The sequence below is a fragment of the Panthera tigris genome, chromosome D2 (genome assembly GCF_018350195.1).
Source record: "Panthera tigris isolate Pti1 chromosome D2, P.tigris_Pti1_mat1.1, whole genome shotgun sequence".
Classification (NCBI taxonomy): domain Eukaryota; kingdom Metazoa; phylum Chordata; class Mammalia; order Carnivora; family Felidae; genus Panthera; species Panthera tigris.
Window position 1 is genome coordinate 61,805,455 of NC_056670.1, and position 18,185 is coordinate 61,823,639.

At 40.4% G+C, this 18,185-nt stretch overlaps 1 protein-coding gene across 3 annotated transcripts in view; it reads left to right on the plus strand.

The window, feature by feature from the left end:
* Positions 1-16,058, plus strand: part of CFAP58 (cilia and flagella associated protein 58) — a 106,145-nt gene extending 90,087 nt beyond the window's left edge. Inside the window, exons 16-18 of one of the 3 annotated variants that reach the window (XM_042960776.1) lie at positions 8,398-8,517; positions 10,859-10,992; positions 15,173-16,058. In XM_042960776.1, coding sequence (XP_042816710.1) covers positions 8,398-8,517; positions 10,859-10,992; positions 15,173-15,284 — 366 coding nt within the window. In that variant the 3' untranslated portion in view covers positions 15,285-16,058. Of the gene's footprint in view, positions 1-6,848; positions 6,873-8,397; positions 8,518-10,858; positions 10,993-15,172 lie in introns of those variants that run through there. The other 2 variants (XM_042960779.1, XM_042960780.1) reach the window with 2 other exon arrangements.
* The last annotated feature ends 2,127 nt before the right edge of the window (positions 16,059-18,185 follow it).

An 18,185-nucleotide genomic window follows, 5' to 3' on the forward strand; every position in this document is an offset into this window, starting at 1 on the left:
GTACGTCAAAGAAAACTAGGTATGCTGGGACGTATTTTTATAAAGCTCAAAGCAAAGCAAAATTAAGTGATAGATGTATAATAAAACTATGTGAAAAAAGTCTAGGGAATGACAAAAACAGAATTCAGAAGGTGCTTATGTTGGCTGATGGTGGCAGTTGTGTAGGTACAGGGATGGGATGGAGAAGGGAGTACATTGATGATGTTCTATTTCATAAATTGGGTGATGGGTTCATCATGAGCATTCATTTTATTAATATGCTGTACAGTTATATATGCTATATGTTCTTTTGTTACATAATAAGAAATTTTTAAATGTTGTACTGCAGAAGTCAGATATATGAGGGAAGTCAAATTGTACTATAATGTTGTTAGCTATGTGAAAGAAATCTAATAATTTTTTAAAAGTTTATGTGAGTAATCTCTATAACCAACATGGGGCTCGAACTTGTGAACTCAAGAATTGCATGCTTTTCTGACTGACCAGCCAGGTGCCCCCCAAAACCCAATAATTTTAATTGATCCAGTAAGTGTACATTGTTATAATTAAAATGCAAATTTTAGGGGTGCCTGGGTGGCTCTGTCAGTTGGGCATCCAACTTTGGCTCAGGCCATGATCTTGCAGTTGGTGGGTTCAAGCCCCACATTGGGCTCTGTGATGACAGCTCAGAGCCTGGAGCTGTGTCAAATTATGTATTCCCCGCTCATGTTCTGTCTCTCTCTGTCAAAAATGGATAAACATTAAAATACAAATTTTTAAATTATAAAACAAAATACTAAATAAAAAATTAAAGTTTATTTATTTTGAGAGAGAGAGATGGGGGGAGGGACAGAGATAGATAGATAGATATATAGACAGATAGATAGTTAGATATAGAATCCCAAGCAGGCTCTGTACCATCAGTGCAGATCCTTATGTGGGACTTGAACCCACCAACTGCGAGATCATGACTTGAGCTGAAATCAAGAGTCAGGAATTTAACCAACTGAGCCACTCAGGCACCCCTAAAGAAATTCTTAACACAAATTTTAGATCATTTTTTTCAAGGAAAAAAATTTCAAACTTTTCCCCTTAGTATTTATTACGAAAATTGGTCACATTTTCAATGGACGGACTTTAAGTGGTTTTATCTATTAAATTTGTTCTTTGGTAGTGAGGCCCTTCTCTAATTCATGAATGTAAATATTATTTCTACAACTATTATTCCCACTAAGATCCATCTGAAATATTTCCCTCTCTACAGTCCACCAAATAAATATTGTCTCTAGTTTTGAACCTACCCACACACCACACTCTATTCCTAACACCTCTTTGGGGACCTGACCAAACTCTGTCTTATTTTGTGACTTAGTTATTCGTTTTTCCTGTGCTGAAAAGTGAGCTCCTTGAAGTTTAGACCTTATTTATCTTTGTATGAAACTAGCACAATCATATGCATAGTACTGGCACTAAATAAAAATTTAGTGAACTTGAATTTTTCTAGACGTGTTTCACTATAGGGGTTAAGAGAAGTCAATACCATCATTACTTAATAAGTGCAAAATTTTCACATACATTACATTGTGAAGTAAGGTGAAGGGTAAAACAAGCCAACATTCTTGGTGATGAAGTTCAGGCTGGTCTAAGCAATTATATACTCTGTCCAGGACTTCACAAACATATATTTGCATTTGAGAACGAAACCTGTTGCAAAGAAATCTTTCAAGAAAGTTTGTGTTGCTTATATCAGAAAGCACCAGAAGCATTTTTCCTATTATTACCAAAATGGTGAAGGTTAGTGCATGCAGATTTCTCATATGCCTCATAAAACACTTAATCATCTAAATCCGGAGCCGAGAACCACTGTGTAACCAAGTAGTTTCCTGCTTATAAGGAACTCAGCTGTGTAATTCTGTTTCATCCCCAGATCCAGCATCTCCCATCCTGTCTAGGGGGCTTTACCACTTCATGACATCATAAACAAGACAGGTGCAGAGTTCAGTTTAGCTGACACTTTCGTTCTAAAGCTAATAAACAAGAAAGCCCCAAGGTATCAGCCATTGTTTTTTCCTTTCCTAAAGCTAGATAGAAATGTAATATGTATACAGAGTTTCTAATTTATTTTCCTACTAACGAAAAGAGGCATTTCCAGATAAATTAGTGTTCTGGAGTTGCCTTTATACAAAGAGGGAAACAGGTTTGCTTAAGATTTTAAATTTGGCTTTAGTCTTTTGTTAAACATTATGGATGTGGGTGGGAAGATGGAAAAAGAACTAAAGGCAAACAAACAGGCAAAAATAATGCATTATTTTAATTGTAGAAAAGAGTTATGTGTGCAATTAGAATTCTTGTGTTTAAGGAGGCTGTTTAAAAAGTCCACACATAGTTTAAGAGTTATGCTTGCATTTTCATGTGTCTGTGTGCACATGCACATACAAACAGAGCTTCAGAGTCAATTAATATGAATACAGTTGCGAGCCTTATGAATTCAAAAAAGTATTTGAAACCACTTGCACTATCAGAAAGCCACTACAAACATTATACTAAGAGATTGTGGTTGTATATCAAGTATTTTCTTGAGTTATACACAATATACATGATGAAAACATTTCACTCAAAGGTATGTGGTTTATAGGACCAGCTAGCTCATTAAGGTGAATTATACAAGCTCAGCTACCTGGGAGTTGTTACCCACTGATCTAATTCAAGTAAAAGTTCTCAACATAAATATATCTCACCTCTGTTGATGTGTATTACTAAAATATGATGGATATAGTTTGCTGTCAATATACTTTGCTGACAAGCAACAAAATTATTGAGCATGTAGAATGAGTAGAACACAATAGCAGGTATGAGGGACATATAGAAAGATCCATCATAGTTCTGACCTTAAAGGCTCATAAGGCAACTGGAGAGAAAGAATGGATTCATATGGATTAAATACTGAAGTAATAGAACTGATATCCTGACATTTTGGAAAAGAGATTTTCTGTATATTCTCTGAGGTTGGTTCTCTCAGAAGTAGTGAGTGGGGCATTTAAAGAAAAAAGAATCAACTTCATCTTGAACCCATTGGGTGAGCTAGAGTGAAGACAAGGTGGTAGTGTCTCTTTCTTTGGAGTACATGGTATTCAAGCATCCCAATGAGTGGCTTTCACCCTGGTGGGTATAGATAAGCATGTGACTTTGGATCAGGAGCAAAGCTGCCTGATTCACATGAATTAGCCAGTTCATGGGGTGAAGCGATTATTTGCAATGCTCGCCCAAACAAATTGATGAATCCAGGGTGAACAGAATCAATGCACTGGCATTTGCCAAGCACAGATTCAGATCAAAACAGAATAAATTAGTTCCTCTTAGTCAGTTATTGCCTCAAGTAGGCGAGCTGAGGAAAAAGAGGTGTTAAGGTGCACATTGAATGTGAACTACCTTCTGTTTTCAGCTGAAGATGCAGAGCCAAAGACAGGGAATGTAAACAGACAGTGAATATGAAATTGTAGCTCGGTAGGGAAAGGAGTTCTGTGAGCAACTCAATTTCTTCCTCTGAATTGTACCCAGAATAGCGCTGACTCCTATTTGCATAGACTGTTCAGAATGCAGACTTTTAATTCATTGTCAGATAAAATACAAAGACCTGAAGTCTGAGTGACTTCGTGTCTGGAGTTTCCAATCTGGGGTTACAGACTGTCACCATGTAATGACAGCATTATTTGAAGCTAATACTGTAATTAATTTCTTACCACTCTACTCAGCCAATATTAACAATGAACCATACTGTTATCCGGCACACCTTAGCGGAGAGTTCTTGTAGCAAAAGAATCCATAACCGTGTCTGACAGTCTGTCCAACTGGGAGAATTGGATGTCTAGCAAGGGAATATTTCAGGGATGGACATAATATGGTTTATGCTTGCAAGTTGTGCTCAGCCAGAGAGAAAGCTAGTCTCCTGATGTCAGTAGTCTGGCTTTTTCCAGTATAGCTATTCACAAAATAATTTAGAGAGTGAGGCATGCTACAAAGTAATATTGATGTACATTATGAACAAACTCTGTATAAAGAAATGCCAACCTGAAGATGCAATCTTTTGTTGGTGGGGAAATAATAAACTATTTATGATTTTCTTATGATGTTTCACTGACATATGGTGCTTCTAACCCAGTGACAAATTAATTGACTTGGTTTAAAAAGAAATGGATGCAGCTTAACGAAGAAGGACAGGATATGTATCACAAGGCAGCTGGTTCTGCCACTGCTGGCTTATGGAGACAATATACATGGGACAGCTAATGAGTCTCTCTGTTGCATAAGATAGATTCTCTTTATAATAGAATTGCACGCTTTGTCTCTAAATGGGGTTATTATACACACCATTGCACAATGTTTGAAGAGCTTGGTTGGCCCTTGTAGAGGGTTAGGAGAGAAATAAATTGGAAAACAATCGTACTTAAGACCTTCAATCCATCAAACACTCCATATTTATCTAAATTACCAGCATGCTCTCCCAAAATACAAATCTGTATGATACACACAGCTAGAATGTTAATGCTGACCAGCCTTCACTCTGCTTTCATCCGTTAGGTTTTCCATTGTAAACACAGACCAAAATTCATGCACGTTGAAGCCTGGTAATGCATTTTAGCCAGTACCCCCCACTCCTTTTCCCTCTGCTCTTCCTAGTTCCACTCTCTTGGTCCCTGAAGTTTCATTTGGGATTCTCTCCACCCACCATGAACACACATGCATCACTTGGCCTGGGTTATTTAACTCTTAGAACTTTTCGACTTTGAATACGCCAACAGTTTTAATGGTAATTCACTCTGCTTCTTCACTTTTCTCCACACTTATGGGTTCTCACTGTTCAGTCACTGAGTTATTTCTTTAGAATAAATCCATTTCAATTCCTTTTGCAGCCTTGAAAAAACCCCAGGAAGTGGTGGTAGGAGAAGGCAGGATAAATGGCAGCATCATTCACTCTGTATGTGAAGATTACACACCTATTAGAGGGTGTGGGCAGAGCCCATTCAGCTGGTGTAGGTCCAGAGAGCAGGGAGCTGAGTCAGGCTCTTACCTCGATGTGCTCTAACTTGGCTCTGAACCTGATTTCACCTTCTGGCTCCATTCTTCTACTGATAGTATCATGAAGCCCTTAGGAATTATGCAGCATGATTTCATCCAAATTCTTTCAGCGTTATAACATATCTTGAAGCCCCACAGGAGGCATCACATGGAAAAAGTGATTCATGAGTATATCATGAGTAGATTTTTGATTTATCACACTTTGGTCTTAAGGATACACCGTTCATTCCTGTTGACCTTGGGATGCTCACTTATGAGACTAGATAACAATATTTGCTTCTTCCAGCCTTTCTCCTCTGTGTCTCTGTCCTCCCTGCCAAGAGCAGTTGAAAAGTGTTACACCTGGGAAACATTCTAAGGTTCTTGGAGTAAGACTATCTTTTCAGTTTAAGATGCTATTATATCCCAAACCAGATTGCTTCCTCCTTGTCATTGTGGGGTTCTTTTCAAGTCTACCTGTAATTTGGTACAGAGGAAGGGGAGCTGAAACAAATGGACGAAACAGTTTCATGGGCTTCTCCACATATTTATTACCCTCTCCAAATTGAATCTTGAAGCCTTGTCAGAAGTGTTATTTTTCCAACAGAACACGCATTAAGTGGCTATAACAAATAAACTCACCTCCTGACATCTTTCCCATTGCTTGCTACATCCATTTACTGGGAAGATTATATTGTAAGGTGTGATGGGAGGTGTTGTTCAACAAAGGAAAATCACCACTTTGTAATTCTATTTGTTCAAGTTTTTTTCTTTTGCGTGGGATTTTGGATTTACTTGTCATTTCTGGAATTATTTTTTAAATGGTGAGTATTATATTTCGATACATGTTTCTCCAGAATTTATTCCATCCAACTAATTCTTTTTTTTTAATGTTTATTTATTTGTTTATTTTTGAAGGAGAGAGAGACAGGGCATGAGTGGGGGAGGGGCAGAGAGAGAGGGAGACACAGAATCCAAAGCAGGCTCCAGGCTCTGAGCCATCAGCCCAGAGCCCGATGCGGGGCTCGAACTCACAAACTGTGAGATAATGACCTGAGCCAAAGTGGGATGCTTAACTGACTGAGCCACCCAGGTGCCCCACCATCCAACTAATTCTTAAGTTACATACATTCTTTTGAAAGTAGAGTCATGTTTTTGGGAGCAAATTTCTATAATTTGGCCAGGGGGAAAGGAAAATCCAAAGCAAATGGTAACAATGAGTAGTTAATGAATGTTCTTTTACCGATTTTTTTTTAATGACTCTCATGTTCTCTGTCAAAAACAGATTATTTGATGGCAATGCTAAGAAGACTTAGCTCCAGGTAGAAATTAGTTTCCATTTACCTGGATGTGTCATTTATTGAGAGGGCTTTTACTTATATTTTTTTCCTTTAACACAATTACCTTAGGGAAATAAGTATGTACAGAGACAAATGAGTAGACACACTAGTCTTTATCAATGTTTGTTCAAATTATTGCGGTTTAGAGAAATGGGAATCTGGAACTGAGATGCCTAGGAAATAAATCTTGCCTTGTATGTAGTATCTTTAGTTCAAGAATCTGAAAACACATTACAAGCAATTAAACTTTAGGGTACAAATGGGAATTCTATATTGTTTGTTGGTTAAATTTAATTACAAAATTATGATTTGCTTTGGGTTCCTAGGAAGCCCGTTCTTTCTACAAATGTGCACATCCTAGTTTTCATGGCTTTTTACCTATTCTCTCAAACCACTTCCAGGGTTCTGTTCTTCCCATGTTATATTGCTTAAAAGACTCAGTTTCCTTACTTCCTCCTTCTGATTTTTTTCCAGCCTCTGTGACTTTTGCTCCCCAAATGTTCTTGCAACCTCTCTAAGGTCAGTGGTATCATCCTAACAGCCCTCCCCCAAGGCCCTTTTCAGTCCCTCTCAGGTTTTTTTTTTAGCCCATCTGATATCATTGACCCATCAAATCATGCCTCCCTTTAAAAAAATTTTTTTTTTAACGTTTATTTATTTTTGAGACAGGGAGAGACAGCATGAACGGGGGAGGGTCAGAGAGAGAGGGAGACACAGAATCCGAAACAGGCTCCAGGCTCTGAGCTGTCAGCACAGAGCCCGACGTGGGGCTTGAACTCACGGACCGTGAGATCAAGACCTGAGCCGAAGTCGGACCGACTGAGCCACCCAGGCGCCCCAGATGCCTCCCTTTTTAAACGCTGCCATTTCTTGCTTGGGGGACATTTGGTTACTCTCCTTTGTTCCTTTTCTCTGTGTCTTTCTTCCTTACCTCCCCTGATATGCTGGATTTCCCAAAGACCTCAAGTTCCTGGCCACCCCAGAGGCCATCCTTGGTTGGTGGAGCTGCTCTCATGACTGTAGCCATAACCCACCACCAGTTCCAATTTGCTCTTCAGTTCAAACTCTGGGACCTCATTTTCAACTCCTCTTGTTGATATCCCACCGTATCTCAAGCTCAATATATCCGGACCCCACTGATAATCAGGAGACAATGTGGGGACAATTCCCTCCCTCCTTCCCCACTCCTTCTTTCCTAGCCTCCCTGCCTCCATCACCATCACCCTCCAGCCCCCAAAGTATCCATGTTAGAAGCCTTGGAGTCTTCTTGGCCCTGCTCCTTCCTTCCTCACTTGTCTGATTTTTCACCAAATCCCACTGATTCTACTTCGGGAATGTCTTCATATCTACTTCCTTTCCAACCTAGTTGCCTTAGGTCCATCTGTTTTCATCTTCTCCTTATCCTGGTACACTGAGTAGTCTCTTCACTTTGTTCTCTGCCTTCCTGCTGGAGCTTTTCCTCTGAAGACAAACCCAGGCATGGCTTATCCTTTCCCAGACCATACAGCCTGGAACGTACTTGAGCCCAGCCTATTCTCTCCACTACTTCCTCCTGTGCACCTACTGAACTAGACTCACTTCTCCCTTGTCCTAACTCTGGACTTTGGCCTAAGAAGCTTTTCTTTTCTCCCTTCGCTTGGGGAAAACTACTACTCATTCTTCAAGCAACAAGTCAAATGACATTTTTGTGAAACCTCCCCCACTCCCTACTTTTACTGGCCACAGCACATGCCCCAATCTTGCATCATTGCCCTTGTCTCTTGGTCATGGGATCATAAGCTTAGGTAACAGAGACTTTCCCTTCCTCATTTGCCTTATTATTTGTATCCAAATGCTGGGCACATCCTAAGCCATTGGCCAGGGTTGGCTCGATGCTCTCTTGATAGAATGTATGGTGGATGTACTCGGTGGGGCACTCTGAAGTCACCTAGGTGGCCCCACGTTCTCCTGACCGTGCTGGCAAAGGCGCTTTCTCTGTCTTGACGGGGCTGATTCTCTCCCTTGTGGGTGTGCTCTCCACCAGGAAAAAGAGAAACTGTATGTGGAACTCAAGCACATCCTGGCACGGCAGCCCGGCCCCGAGGCTGCGGAACAGCTACAGATCTACCGTCACACGCTGCGGGAGAAGACCAAGCAGCTGAAAGTAAGTGGGAGCCTCAGTGCTTTCCTGGCCAGAGGACGGCCACCTGCTGGGGACCCGGACAAGCCCTCAGTACAAGGAGCCCAGCTCCCAAATGCCACACTCCACGGAGGTTGGCCTGTTTTGTTTTTTTTCCTTTTAGAATTCCAGTCCCAGGAGGAGCAGGGCACATCTCAGGGCTACCCCCCCCCACCCAGCATGTAGACTAATAGACCTCACAATTCTCTGTTTCCTGAAAGGAGGTGGTGAGCGAGTAAGGAAAGAGTTGGAGAGAGGGTGATGGTGACAGAATGGAAATTCGGGGGATCGGGTGTGTAGGGACCACCTCAAGATGAGGTAGAGGATGTGGTTGGTGGGGAAGAGCAGAGGAAATATTTTAACACCATCATCCACCGAAGCAGACCACTGTGCCAAAGCAGGTTTTTGCAATTCCATTCCACCTGAAATAAACGTACAGAAAGCATGGGCTACTGCCCAGCCCCCAGGGCCTTCCTTCATGACCATCTCTCAAATAAGTTGCTATGAAAGGAAAGTAAAATCATTTTAGAATTCTGTTAGCATAATTTCCCTTCTCGGCGACTTAAGAACGTCAGCTGGGGAGATGGAATGTTTTATTATTACACGTGCTTTTTAAAAAGTTTTCTCAGAAACTGTGTGTTCCCATTATATTTGGAGCTTTACCTCCCAAACAAGTACTTAGATATTCTTGGCACGTCAGAGAAGTCTTATACACACGCATGCACAGAATGTAGCACACGCCAGCTGAATTCTGGAACTTACCTGCATGACAAGGGTGATGATTGTTGCCTTTCTGCCTGGGGTAAAATCGACTACTATAGTGCTAATCCCTTCACAAGTAGCACGTTTTACAAGCACATCCTTCTTCTTTAAAAAGGCAGATGAAACAGAAGTGTAATTAGAACATTAATTTTCAACTTCTCACTCACAGTGTTTATTTCACACGAGTATCCTGAGACGTAGTTTGAGTTTTGCATGAGGCATAATCTTTTGATCATTTTCACCCTTCTCAACAATTGAGTATTCCAAATAAAATAAAAGCTCCTTTTCTCACAGGTCTGTCTTTATGCCACTGTCAGATAGCCACACTTAGCGCTGGGTAGCATTATATGACTCACAGGAGCTTTTTGGTATTTTTAACCGTTTAACTCAGGAAATCTAGATTTTTTTTTGCTCTGAGGAAATATGACCCCTGGTGGAAGAGGTTCAGAGGTGGTGGTACTGAGCCTGTCTGCTAGTTTGTCCTCATTATCTGGACTCTTTTAGGAAATGCTATATTCATTGTTTGGAAACAGAACCTTGGTTCCTAATTGCTTAACTATTAGGCAGATTTTCTCCCAACATGAAAGTCTTACTCTTTAGCTCATGATAACATAGTCAGAATCATTTTCATAGAGATTAAAGGAAAGAGTTTAGAAGCAGGTAAACACTCAAAGGACAAAGATCCTCCTTTTGTGCAAATTTTTAAAATAGTGAGCAAGAGGAAAAAATAAGTCTAAGTCTGTTGCATGCCCCTTAGAATGGTAACCTTCCTTTCTTCCGTTTGATTTCTGTGAGGTGTGCCCCTAGCTCAGGAATGCTTTACATATCCTGGTCAGGTGAGTAAATGCCCACCCTTCTTGCCCAGCCAAGACCAGCAGCATCTATTGAACACCATAGTGGAAGAGGCAGGTAATCAGGGTCCTATTACACATTCCCTGGACTCTCTTGCGTTCATATCATAGCTCCCTGCTTCTCAGGAGAAAGCGTTACTGTGCCTGGAGAAAGAAAGAACCTGTGAAGAGTCCCAAAGAGCACAGTAAAGAGGTGATAGACATTTAGCAGAACAGCAACCTAGGAAAACACAGAAATTGAATGCCTACTTAGTGGTGGTGGTGGCAGGATGATTCCAGAATAATTTTTTACCATAATCCTCAAATGAATCACTGTCCCTAGTGATGACTTCTCTGAATGCTTTTTAAAAAGGCTTTAAAAGCAATTTTATCCTGCATGCCTGGGAGTTTTTCTGTCTCTACTCACCATATTCTTGAAACACATTACACCATTCATGTGTGAGCCTCGTTGAATGTGGCCTGATACTTCTTTTAAGCAGAGGTTTTGTTAAGTTTGTCACTGGATTATGAGACTTCAGACCTCAGTCGGATTTTTACCTCGGTGCAGATCTTGAGAGCTGGCGGAAGTGCGAGGATTAGCTGTTAGACTTGGGCGTGGTTTTGTAACACTAGCCTCAGTGAGGTAAATGGCAGCAGATTAGGAAAAATGTTCAGGAAAGGATATTGTCTCACTGCATATCTTCTGTTAATGCTGCTGTTATTTGTCACATTAGGTTTTGTCTTCGGAGCTGAATATGTACGAATCACAGAGCCAAGAATATAAATATGAAATCGAGAAACTTACCAATGAACTGATGAACTTAAAGAAGAAATACCTAGCTCAGAAACGTAAAGAATACACTCAGAAGTAAGAATTAGTCAAATGTTATTCTAATTTTGTTGTGCCTATTACCTGCTGATAAGAAAATAATTGGCAGACAGTCATGGAGTCACAGAATCCACTGGGCTAAAGTCGGTCACAGGGTGAACAAATGACATTTTACAGGTCCCCCCCTGGTTTGTGTCAGGGCAAGATGCATGTCTCATTTGATACTGAGGCCTCTCCTTAGGACCCTAACAGGGATCCATTAATATCTGCTCACTGATGGACCTAACACGGAGCAGAGGAAATGTATGTAGTCTTCCCTGCCCGCCCCCCCCCGCCCCCACCGCCCCACTGTTCTTATGGTTTGGAGATAATTATGCCATGACAATGTTTGCAAATGAGGTTCACAGCCAGGCTTGTACAAACTAAAAGCATGTCCACACTTAAAACCACAGGTGATTTTGCTAAGGGGTTTAGGCTTGGTAAAGCTGTACTTTTCAATAATGCATTTTGTGCATGATAATGATGAGCCCACGAATAACTTTTACCTATGTTTTAGATAATCTAGCTCTGAACCATCTTTATGTCTAATAACTGACTTCAGTATCTGCTGGGGGTATTGACGTGAGCTCTTCTTTTTCTAGGAGATGATAATGCGATCTCAGGTTAACATTTTGGGTTTCAGGATGCCTGCATGTGGAAGAGTAAATGTTCTTTTCACTTTGTTTTCATCATTTGCCTAATGCTAGGGTGAGAGAGTGGACTTGGATGAATCAATAGATTTGAACCTTGGTTTGGCTGAGTGGCATTACCCAACTCATGTAGTTAATTCTGTAGTACTCACATTGAGGGTTTAAGCCAAGTTTGGTGTTTCATTCACGTGGGCATTGCAGGGACATGGGGAAAGAGGTACATCCGCCTGTGATTCATTAGTGGCAAACAGCTATTTAAAGTAACTGGATGCAAATTGATTTGCCAGTAAAAATTTGCCCTTCTGGTAAATCAGAATATTCCCCTGTTCCACATTCTGATGCCAACTCCTTGGTAGAATAAAATCCTGCTAAAAATTTGAGCTAATTCCTATGGGTCTGTCTTATTGTAGGGTCTAGCAACTACCTGATACAGAATCACTGGTGGGATTTATTAAACATTCAGGTTCCCAGGCCCCATTTCCTGATGTTTGGATTCAGCAGGCTCTGGATGAGCCTTAGAAATGTGCAGTAACATCAGTCCTCAGGTGATGTCCATGCACATCTAAGCTGGAGAAGCACTGATATTAATGATGTGACTCAATGTTGGAGTGGAGACACTGGTTTTATTTTAGGACAGCAAGGTTGAGCTGGTAAGACGTCAACATGGCTAGTTCCTGTGTGAGGCATGAATCCAGCTCAGTGGCCTTCAAGCATTTCTAGTGTACACTCTTATCAGTAAAACACTTTTGAACTTGTAGCACCCCCCCCAATATATGCATATATATTAAATATATATTTATGTTAAGTTTTAAAACAAAATTTTATTTTAGAATAGTTTTATATCTCCAATATATTTTAATTTTTAATGTTTATTTATTCAATTTTTAGAGAGAGGCAGAGAGAGAGGGAGACAGAGAATCCCAAGCAGGGCATACTGAGAGAGTATGACCTGAGCTGAAATCCAAGAATTGGACGCTTAGCCAACTGAGCCACACAGGCACCCCTATTATTTTAATTTTTAAAAAGTGTTTATTTACTTTAGAGAGAGAGAGGAGAGAGAGGGAGGGAGAAAGTGTGAGTGAGGGAGGGGCAGAGATAGAGGGAGAGAGAGAATCCCAAGCAGACTCCGCTCTGTCAACACAGAGCCTGACGTGGGGGACTCCCATCTCATGAACCATGAGGTCATGACCTGAGCTGAAGTCAAGAGTCAGATGCTTAACTGACTGAGCCACCCAGGAGTCCTTCATTTGTATATCACATGCAAAATACTATTATGACATTGTGAGTAAATATTAGTAAACTGAGATTTTGTTTTTAATTTTTAAAGACAAAATATGGGCAGAATCTGAACTACCTTCTTGGCACTTCCCTGTGGGTCATCTTACTCATTTTTGAGAGTACATGCATCTATTTTGGAGACCAGCAGTCTAGTATACACAGTTACAAATAGCTCACTTAGCTAAACAGTTAATTATCTTCCTAGAGCTGACCAACTTCCCTACCTTGGTCCTGCAGTTTGGCCTAGTCACCTTTGACCTTATTGATCCCCTTCCACCCATAGTTTTCTGGACACTGATGGTGTGTTGAGCCAACGGAAATGCCATTCTGTTGGCTCAGTCCCTCCCATTGGCACGTCTACTAAAATTGCACGGCCCCCATCCATAGGTCTTTTGTAGGTATTTAATTAAAAATGAACTACAGTTAAATCAAATTAAAAATTCAGTTCCTTAGTTGCACTAGTCACATTTCAACTGCTAAATAGCCACATGGAGGTAGTGGATGCCACATCAGGCTCTAGACAGAGAGTTTTTCCATCATGGTGGAAACTTCTATTGGGTAGCACAGCTGTAGAATCTTTGTCTTTACCTGTCCTCTCCTTTCCCTAAATTGCTCACTTGTAGCCATTCTGCCCTGGTTAGGGTGCCATTGGCAATTACATTTAGTTGGGGATCCATAAACTGGAAGTAGACAGAGAGAGGGGTTCATAGGAGAAGAGCAAAAGGATTCAAGGGCTGAATGAAAGTTTACTGAGGCAAGAACAAGAGTGCTGAGATGGTGTGGACTGGAAGGGAGAAGGCTGAGGGAGCCATTGTGCTGGTCTGTAAATGCATTACAAAGGCAATATAAAGGAGACATCATTCCCATCAGTCAGCTTAGAGCAAGCCAGAAGCATTATGCTTAAGTTACTTCAGAAAGGAAAACTTAGGTTATTTAAGGCAAGAGAGGGCTGGAGGAGGTGGTGCTTGCTGCATCTACCGGCAGTCAGGGGGTAGACAAGTTGCCAAGCACTTGAAGGAATCCTCTTAACTGGATCCATTCAAGGCTAAAGCTTTTGTCCTATTTATGGAGGATGATTTTTTTTTATAATAATGAAATCAATTCTGCTAAGAAACTGCTGGATTGATTAACCAATCTTCTTCAGGTTCTTTCCAAATGGAATAATTTAGAATAATCTCTGTGGACGTTCTCCCCACACTTGCTCTTTATAAAATAGCAACTCATGCCACTTTTGCATTTATGCCTTCTTTCATTTTTCTCAAACACCCTTTTCATCATGTTTCCATCCTGACCTGCACCCCCACCCACCTGCCTCTGACTCTCCTGTCCTGGAACCCCAGGCTGGTCTAGAGTTTGTAGAACTAGTCAGATTCTTTCCCAAAAGGTGGAATTCTCTCCTCTGAGGTAAATCACTTCCAGTTGTCAAATCTAATTGGTTTTGGTCTTAGTTATTAGCTTAACTTTTATTTTTAAAAAGGGGTTCCAAAGATGTTTTTCTGTAAGACCCCTGAATTCACAATAGGGAATTTGTATAAATTTAAGGTACCTCTGCAGGAAACTTGAGTGTGTGTGTGTGTGTGTGTGTGTGTGTGTGTACACGTGTGAATGTGTGTGTATGTGTGTGTATTTAAAGGATATCTATGTAGAAGATACATTATAGATTTTAGGGCAGGACTCCCTTTATCTGTTGCCCAATGTACTATCTTATTTATCTTTCTCAGATTTTCTTGTATCTTAAACTATTTCTAATAATAATTTCTGCTTGTCTAAAGTTATAGTAAAATTTGTATTTTATAAATGTCCAAGTTTGATGAAGATACCTTACGCGTGTGGTAAATATTTATGTTTCCACTGAAAATTTGAAATAGAAAAGTTGATAAATGATGAATTCGTCATTATAACTGAGCCAAGAGAAAGATTCTTCTGATGAATCTTTGGAACTAAACAGATGTTTTATAAAACAGGAAGATGATTACAAGTCAGAAGTCTCAAGTCCATAATTGAGTTATAATGAGGTCTTATGTCCACATTTAGATCAACATTAGGAGGGCACGTTTAATTGTGTCTTTCCCTAATTTTATGTGTTATCAGCGAACACCTAATTAGATTTAAACAACCACTTTGTCTAAAACTGGAAGCTTTAATCAAAGCAGTTTTCAATGGCTAACTCACCCAGGGAACTTAGAGAACACCAAACTTAGAAAGAGGAATAAAGATGGTAAGGAAGTTAACTTTCACCTCCTGTCTTACAGAAATAAGGACAGAATATCCATGGATAACACCCTGTCAATGGCCAAGCCAACTGGCCCTCGTTTTACTGGGGGTGGATTTCCCCTCTACAGGCCATCCAAAGTGAAGTCCTAACCTGAAGCTCCTGCCTGGGTCCAGTAGAGCAGCTCATGAAATTCTCTTTGAAACGTTTTGGAGGAATCTTTTTCAAATCCCTTGGATCACAAATATTTAGAGAAATCAGTGTTCAAATTCCAGGATGGAAAGAAATGCAAAACCATCATCGTCATGTACATAAAAGAGTGGTGACATTCTGCTTGGTCCACATGGATATTAACAGATTGTAATTATATCATTCAATTAGGCTGACACATTGCATAAAGCAGATCTTTTGTTACTACTACATTGATTGATTTGAAATGCACCCTATGTCTAGACACTCTGTATAGATGAAACTTTGGATCTGAATTTCTCTATTATAAACATTGCTGTATAGGTTTTACATTTAAAAAATATTTTTGAAATGCAGTGCATTTCTTTTTAATAAGAATCTATTTTAATTATTCCTCATTAACAAGTCATTGCATGAGGTGAGAAAAAAGGACAAACTCTCAAGTATTTAGAAAGTGTTTTGAGAATGATTTCTATGTGGAATTTCTTTTCAGGCCTGGGGTATGAAAATCTATTCCAAAGAGACATACTAATAAATACTTCATCATAAAAAATAAAAAAGAACCTTTGTAGAGATTTTGATCTTTGCTTTGGTAGAGTATGTAATTAAAGTTTAAAACTACTGTGAGAAATGTTTAACATAGGATTTGATTCAGAGGAACCAAGACTTTAAAATGACGGGTTTGGGCTGGTATCCTCTGAAGACCTTGCGTTTCTTAGACCTCCTACTTGGAGAACAGAATTATATAGGACCGGGATCTGTTTGGCTTTCAGGCTGCGTGCCAACATTTGGAGTCATTGAATCCATTGTATTTTCTTTCTGTTGAAGCCTCAATTACTTGGACGTCAGTTCAAAGTCTCCTCATTAAGGGTGCTGATTCAGTAATATTATGTGAGGACATTATGGTCATCCCCCTCACAAGAACTTGACCTCCGTGATCTTTGAAATTATAGAGGAGTAAGCAGATCAGGGTTAAGCAAGGACATTACAAGTGGATCATTCCATTTGTGCTATGGGACCACTGCAGGGAGCAGGAAACTTAATGACTCCAGGATGCTTGTTCAGATTATACAGAGAAGTAGGATTTTAGAGGGATTGTCTACATGTCCTCAGTTCACCACCAGAAGCAGACCCAAGGAAGTTATGGCCATGAAGTGATTTATCACGAAGTGATCCCAGGAAACCCACTAATAGTGGGGAAGTGGGTCTGAGAAGGGAAGGGAATCAAGCTAGGTGCAATTTGAAGTCAGGTTCCATGGTGGGAGACTGGCTACATTTCGCAGGGGGCTCTGGAGACAATGTAAAGACATCTCAGAGTTGTCCCCTTCAGGGGAAGGCAGCTGAGTATTTATAACCCTTATTCTGGTAGTCTTTGGTCAAGGACTGCTTTGGAAAGGTTCTTCTGCCTGCAGCACAGCAGGGTCCAGCAGCCTGGGGGCAGCCCTGAGACAGAGAGGGCAGTTGCTGACTATCGGCAGTGAAAATGCTAAGGGCTGGGGGTGGGAAGTGGGAGTGGGTGAGGTAGTGCCATCCTCTCTTGCTTTTCCCACAGGGTCCCAGGAGAAAAATGACAGATGGAAATCACCCTCCACTGTAGACGGTGACTCTATGATGAGGTGTGGTCATCAACTCTTTGTGTACCATATAGGAGTGTGGAGGATGAGAATGTACCCCAGAGAATTTGCCAAGAGCACCTTAGACCTAAAGAATCATGGTGGGACCATTTCCATTTTGAAAATCACTGATGTTATCTTACCTCAGGGTCATATTTTGTTTAGACAAAAGACTTTTGCAGGTAAGGTAAAGCAAGGCAGTTATTACATATGTACAACACTGGAGATTTTCCAGTCCATTCAGGGACTTTTGAAATATATCTATTGTCAACCTCCTACTGAGTCCTTGGGTGGCTATGAGAGGTTCACTTTTTTTTTTATAACATTTTTTAAATATTTACTTATTTTTGAGAGAGAAAGAACACGAGTGGGGGAGTGGCAGAAAGAGAGGGAGACACAGAATCCAAAGCAGACTCCAAGCTCTGAGCTGTCAATACAGAGCCTGACGCAGGGCTCGAACTCACAAACCATGAGATCATGACCTGAGCTGAAGTTGGACGCTTAACCAACTGAGCCACCCCGGTGACCCTATGAGAAATTCACTTCCCTAGGGAAAAGGGATCTGTGATTCTTGATGTATCCTATTATGGTATAGATGGGTTCAAGTTCTGGCTCATCATAACAATAATTTGTTTTAAGGATTAAATGAATTAATGTATGGATAAGATTAGAACAATGTCAGGCACGTAGTAACTGTTCAGTAAATATCTGCCATTATTATTATTACATGGTGATAACTTATGTTTTGAAATTAAAGAATAAGAATTGTCACATGATACTAATAATAACAGATAACACTATAATATTGGGATAAAGTTAGATTTGGTAATGTGATTTATAGTTGAATATCTTGTGGAAATGCCAAATTGAGTACCTCATGAAAAGTTCTGTATGTATATATATATATATATATTTTTTTTTTTTTTTTTGTAACTGTGATTTGGGGACAGATCTTTCACCTTCAGAAGTCAGAGCGTCCAGAAGGAAAGACCCTGGTGGCCTCTAGCTGCCATCTTCTTGTTTTTCTCCATGGGGAGGAGAAGGGTGGTCAGCCTCTGTGGATGACTGAGGTCCCATGAGCCAAGATGGCGTGCGCTCCAAGAGATGACACAGCGACTCTATAGGCTCCATAGGCTTATGTTCAAATGGAGGAGGAGTAAATTAAGACTTGAAAAGGTGGAAGATACTGCCGCTGCTTCTCATTTACTGCACACCCTGACAGCCCAGGGTATTATAAGCAATAACTACTTA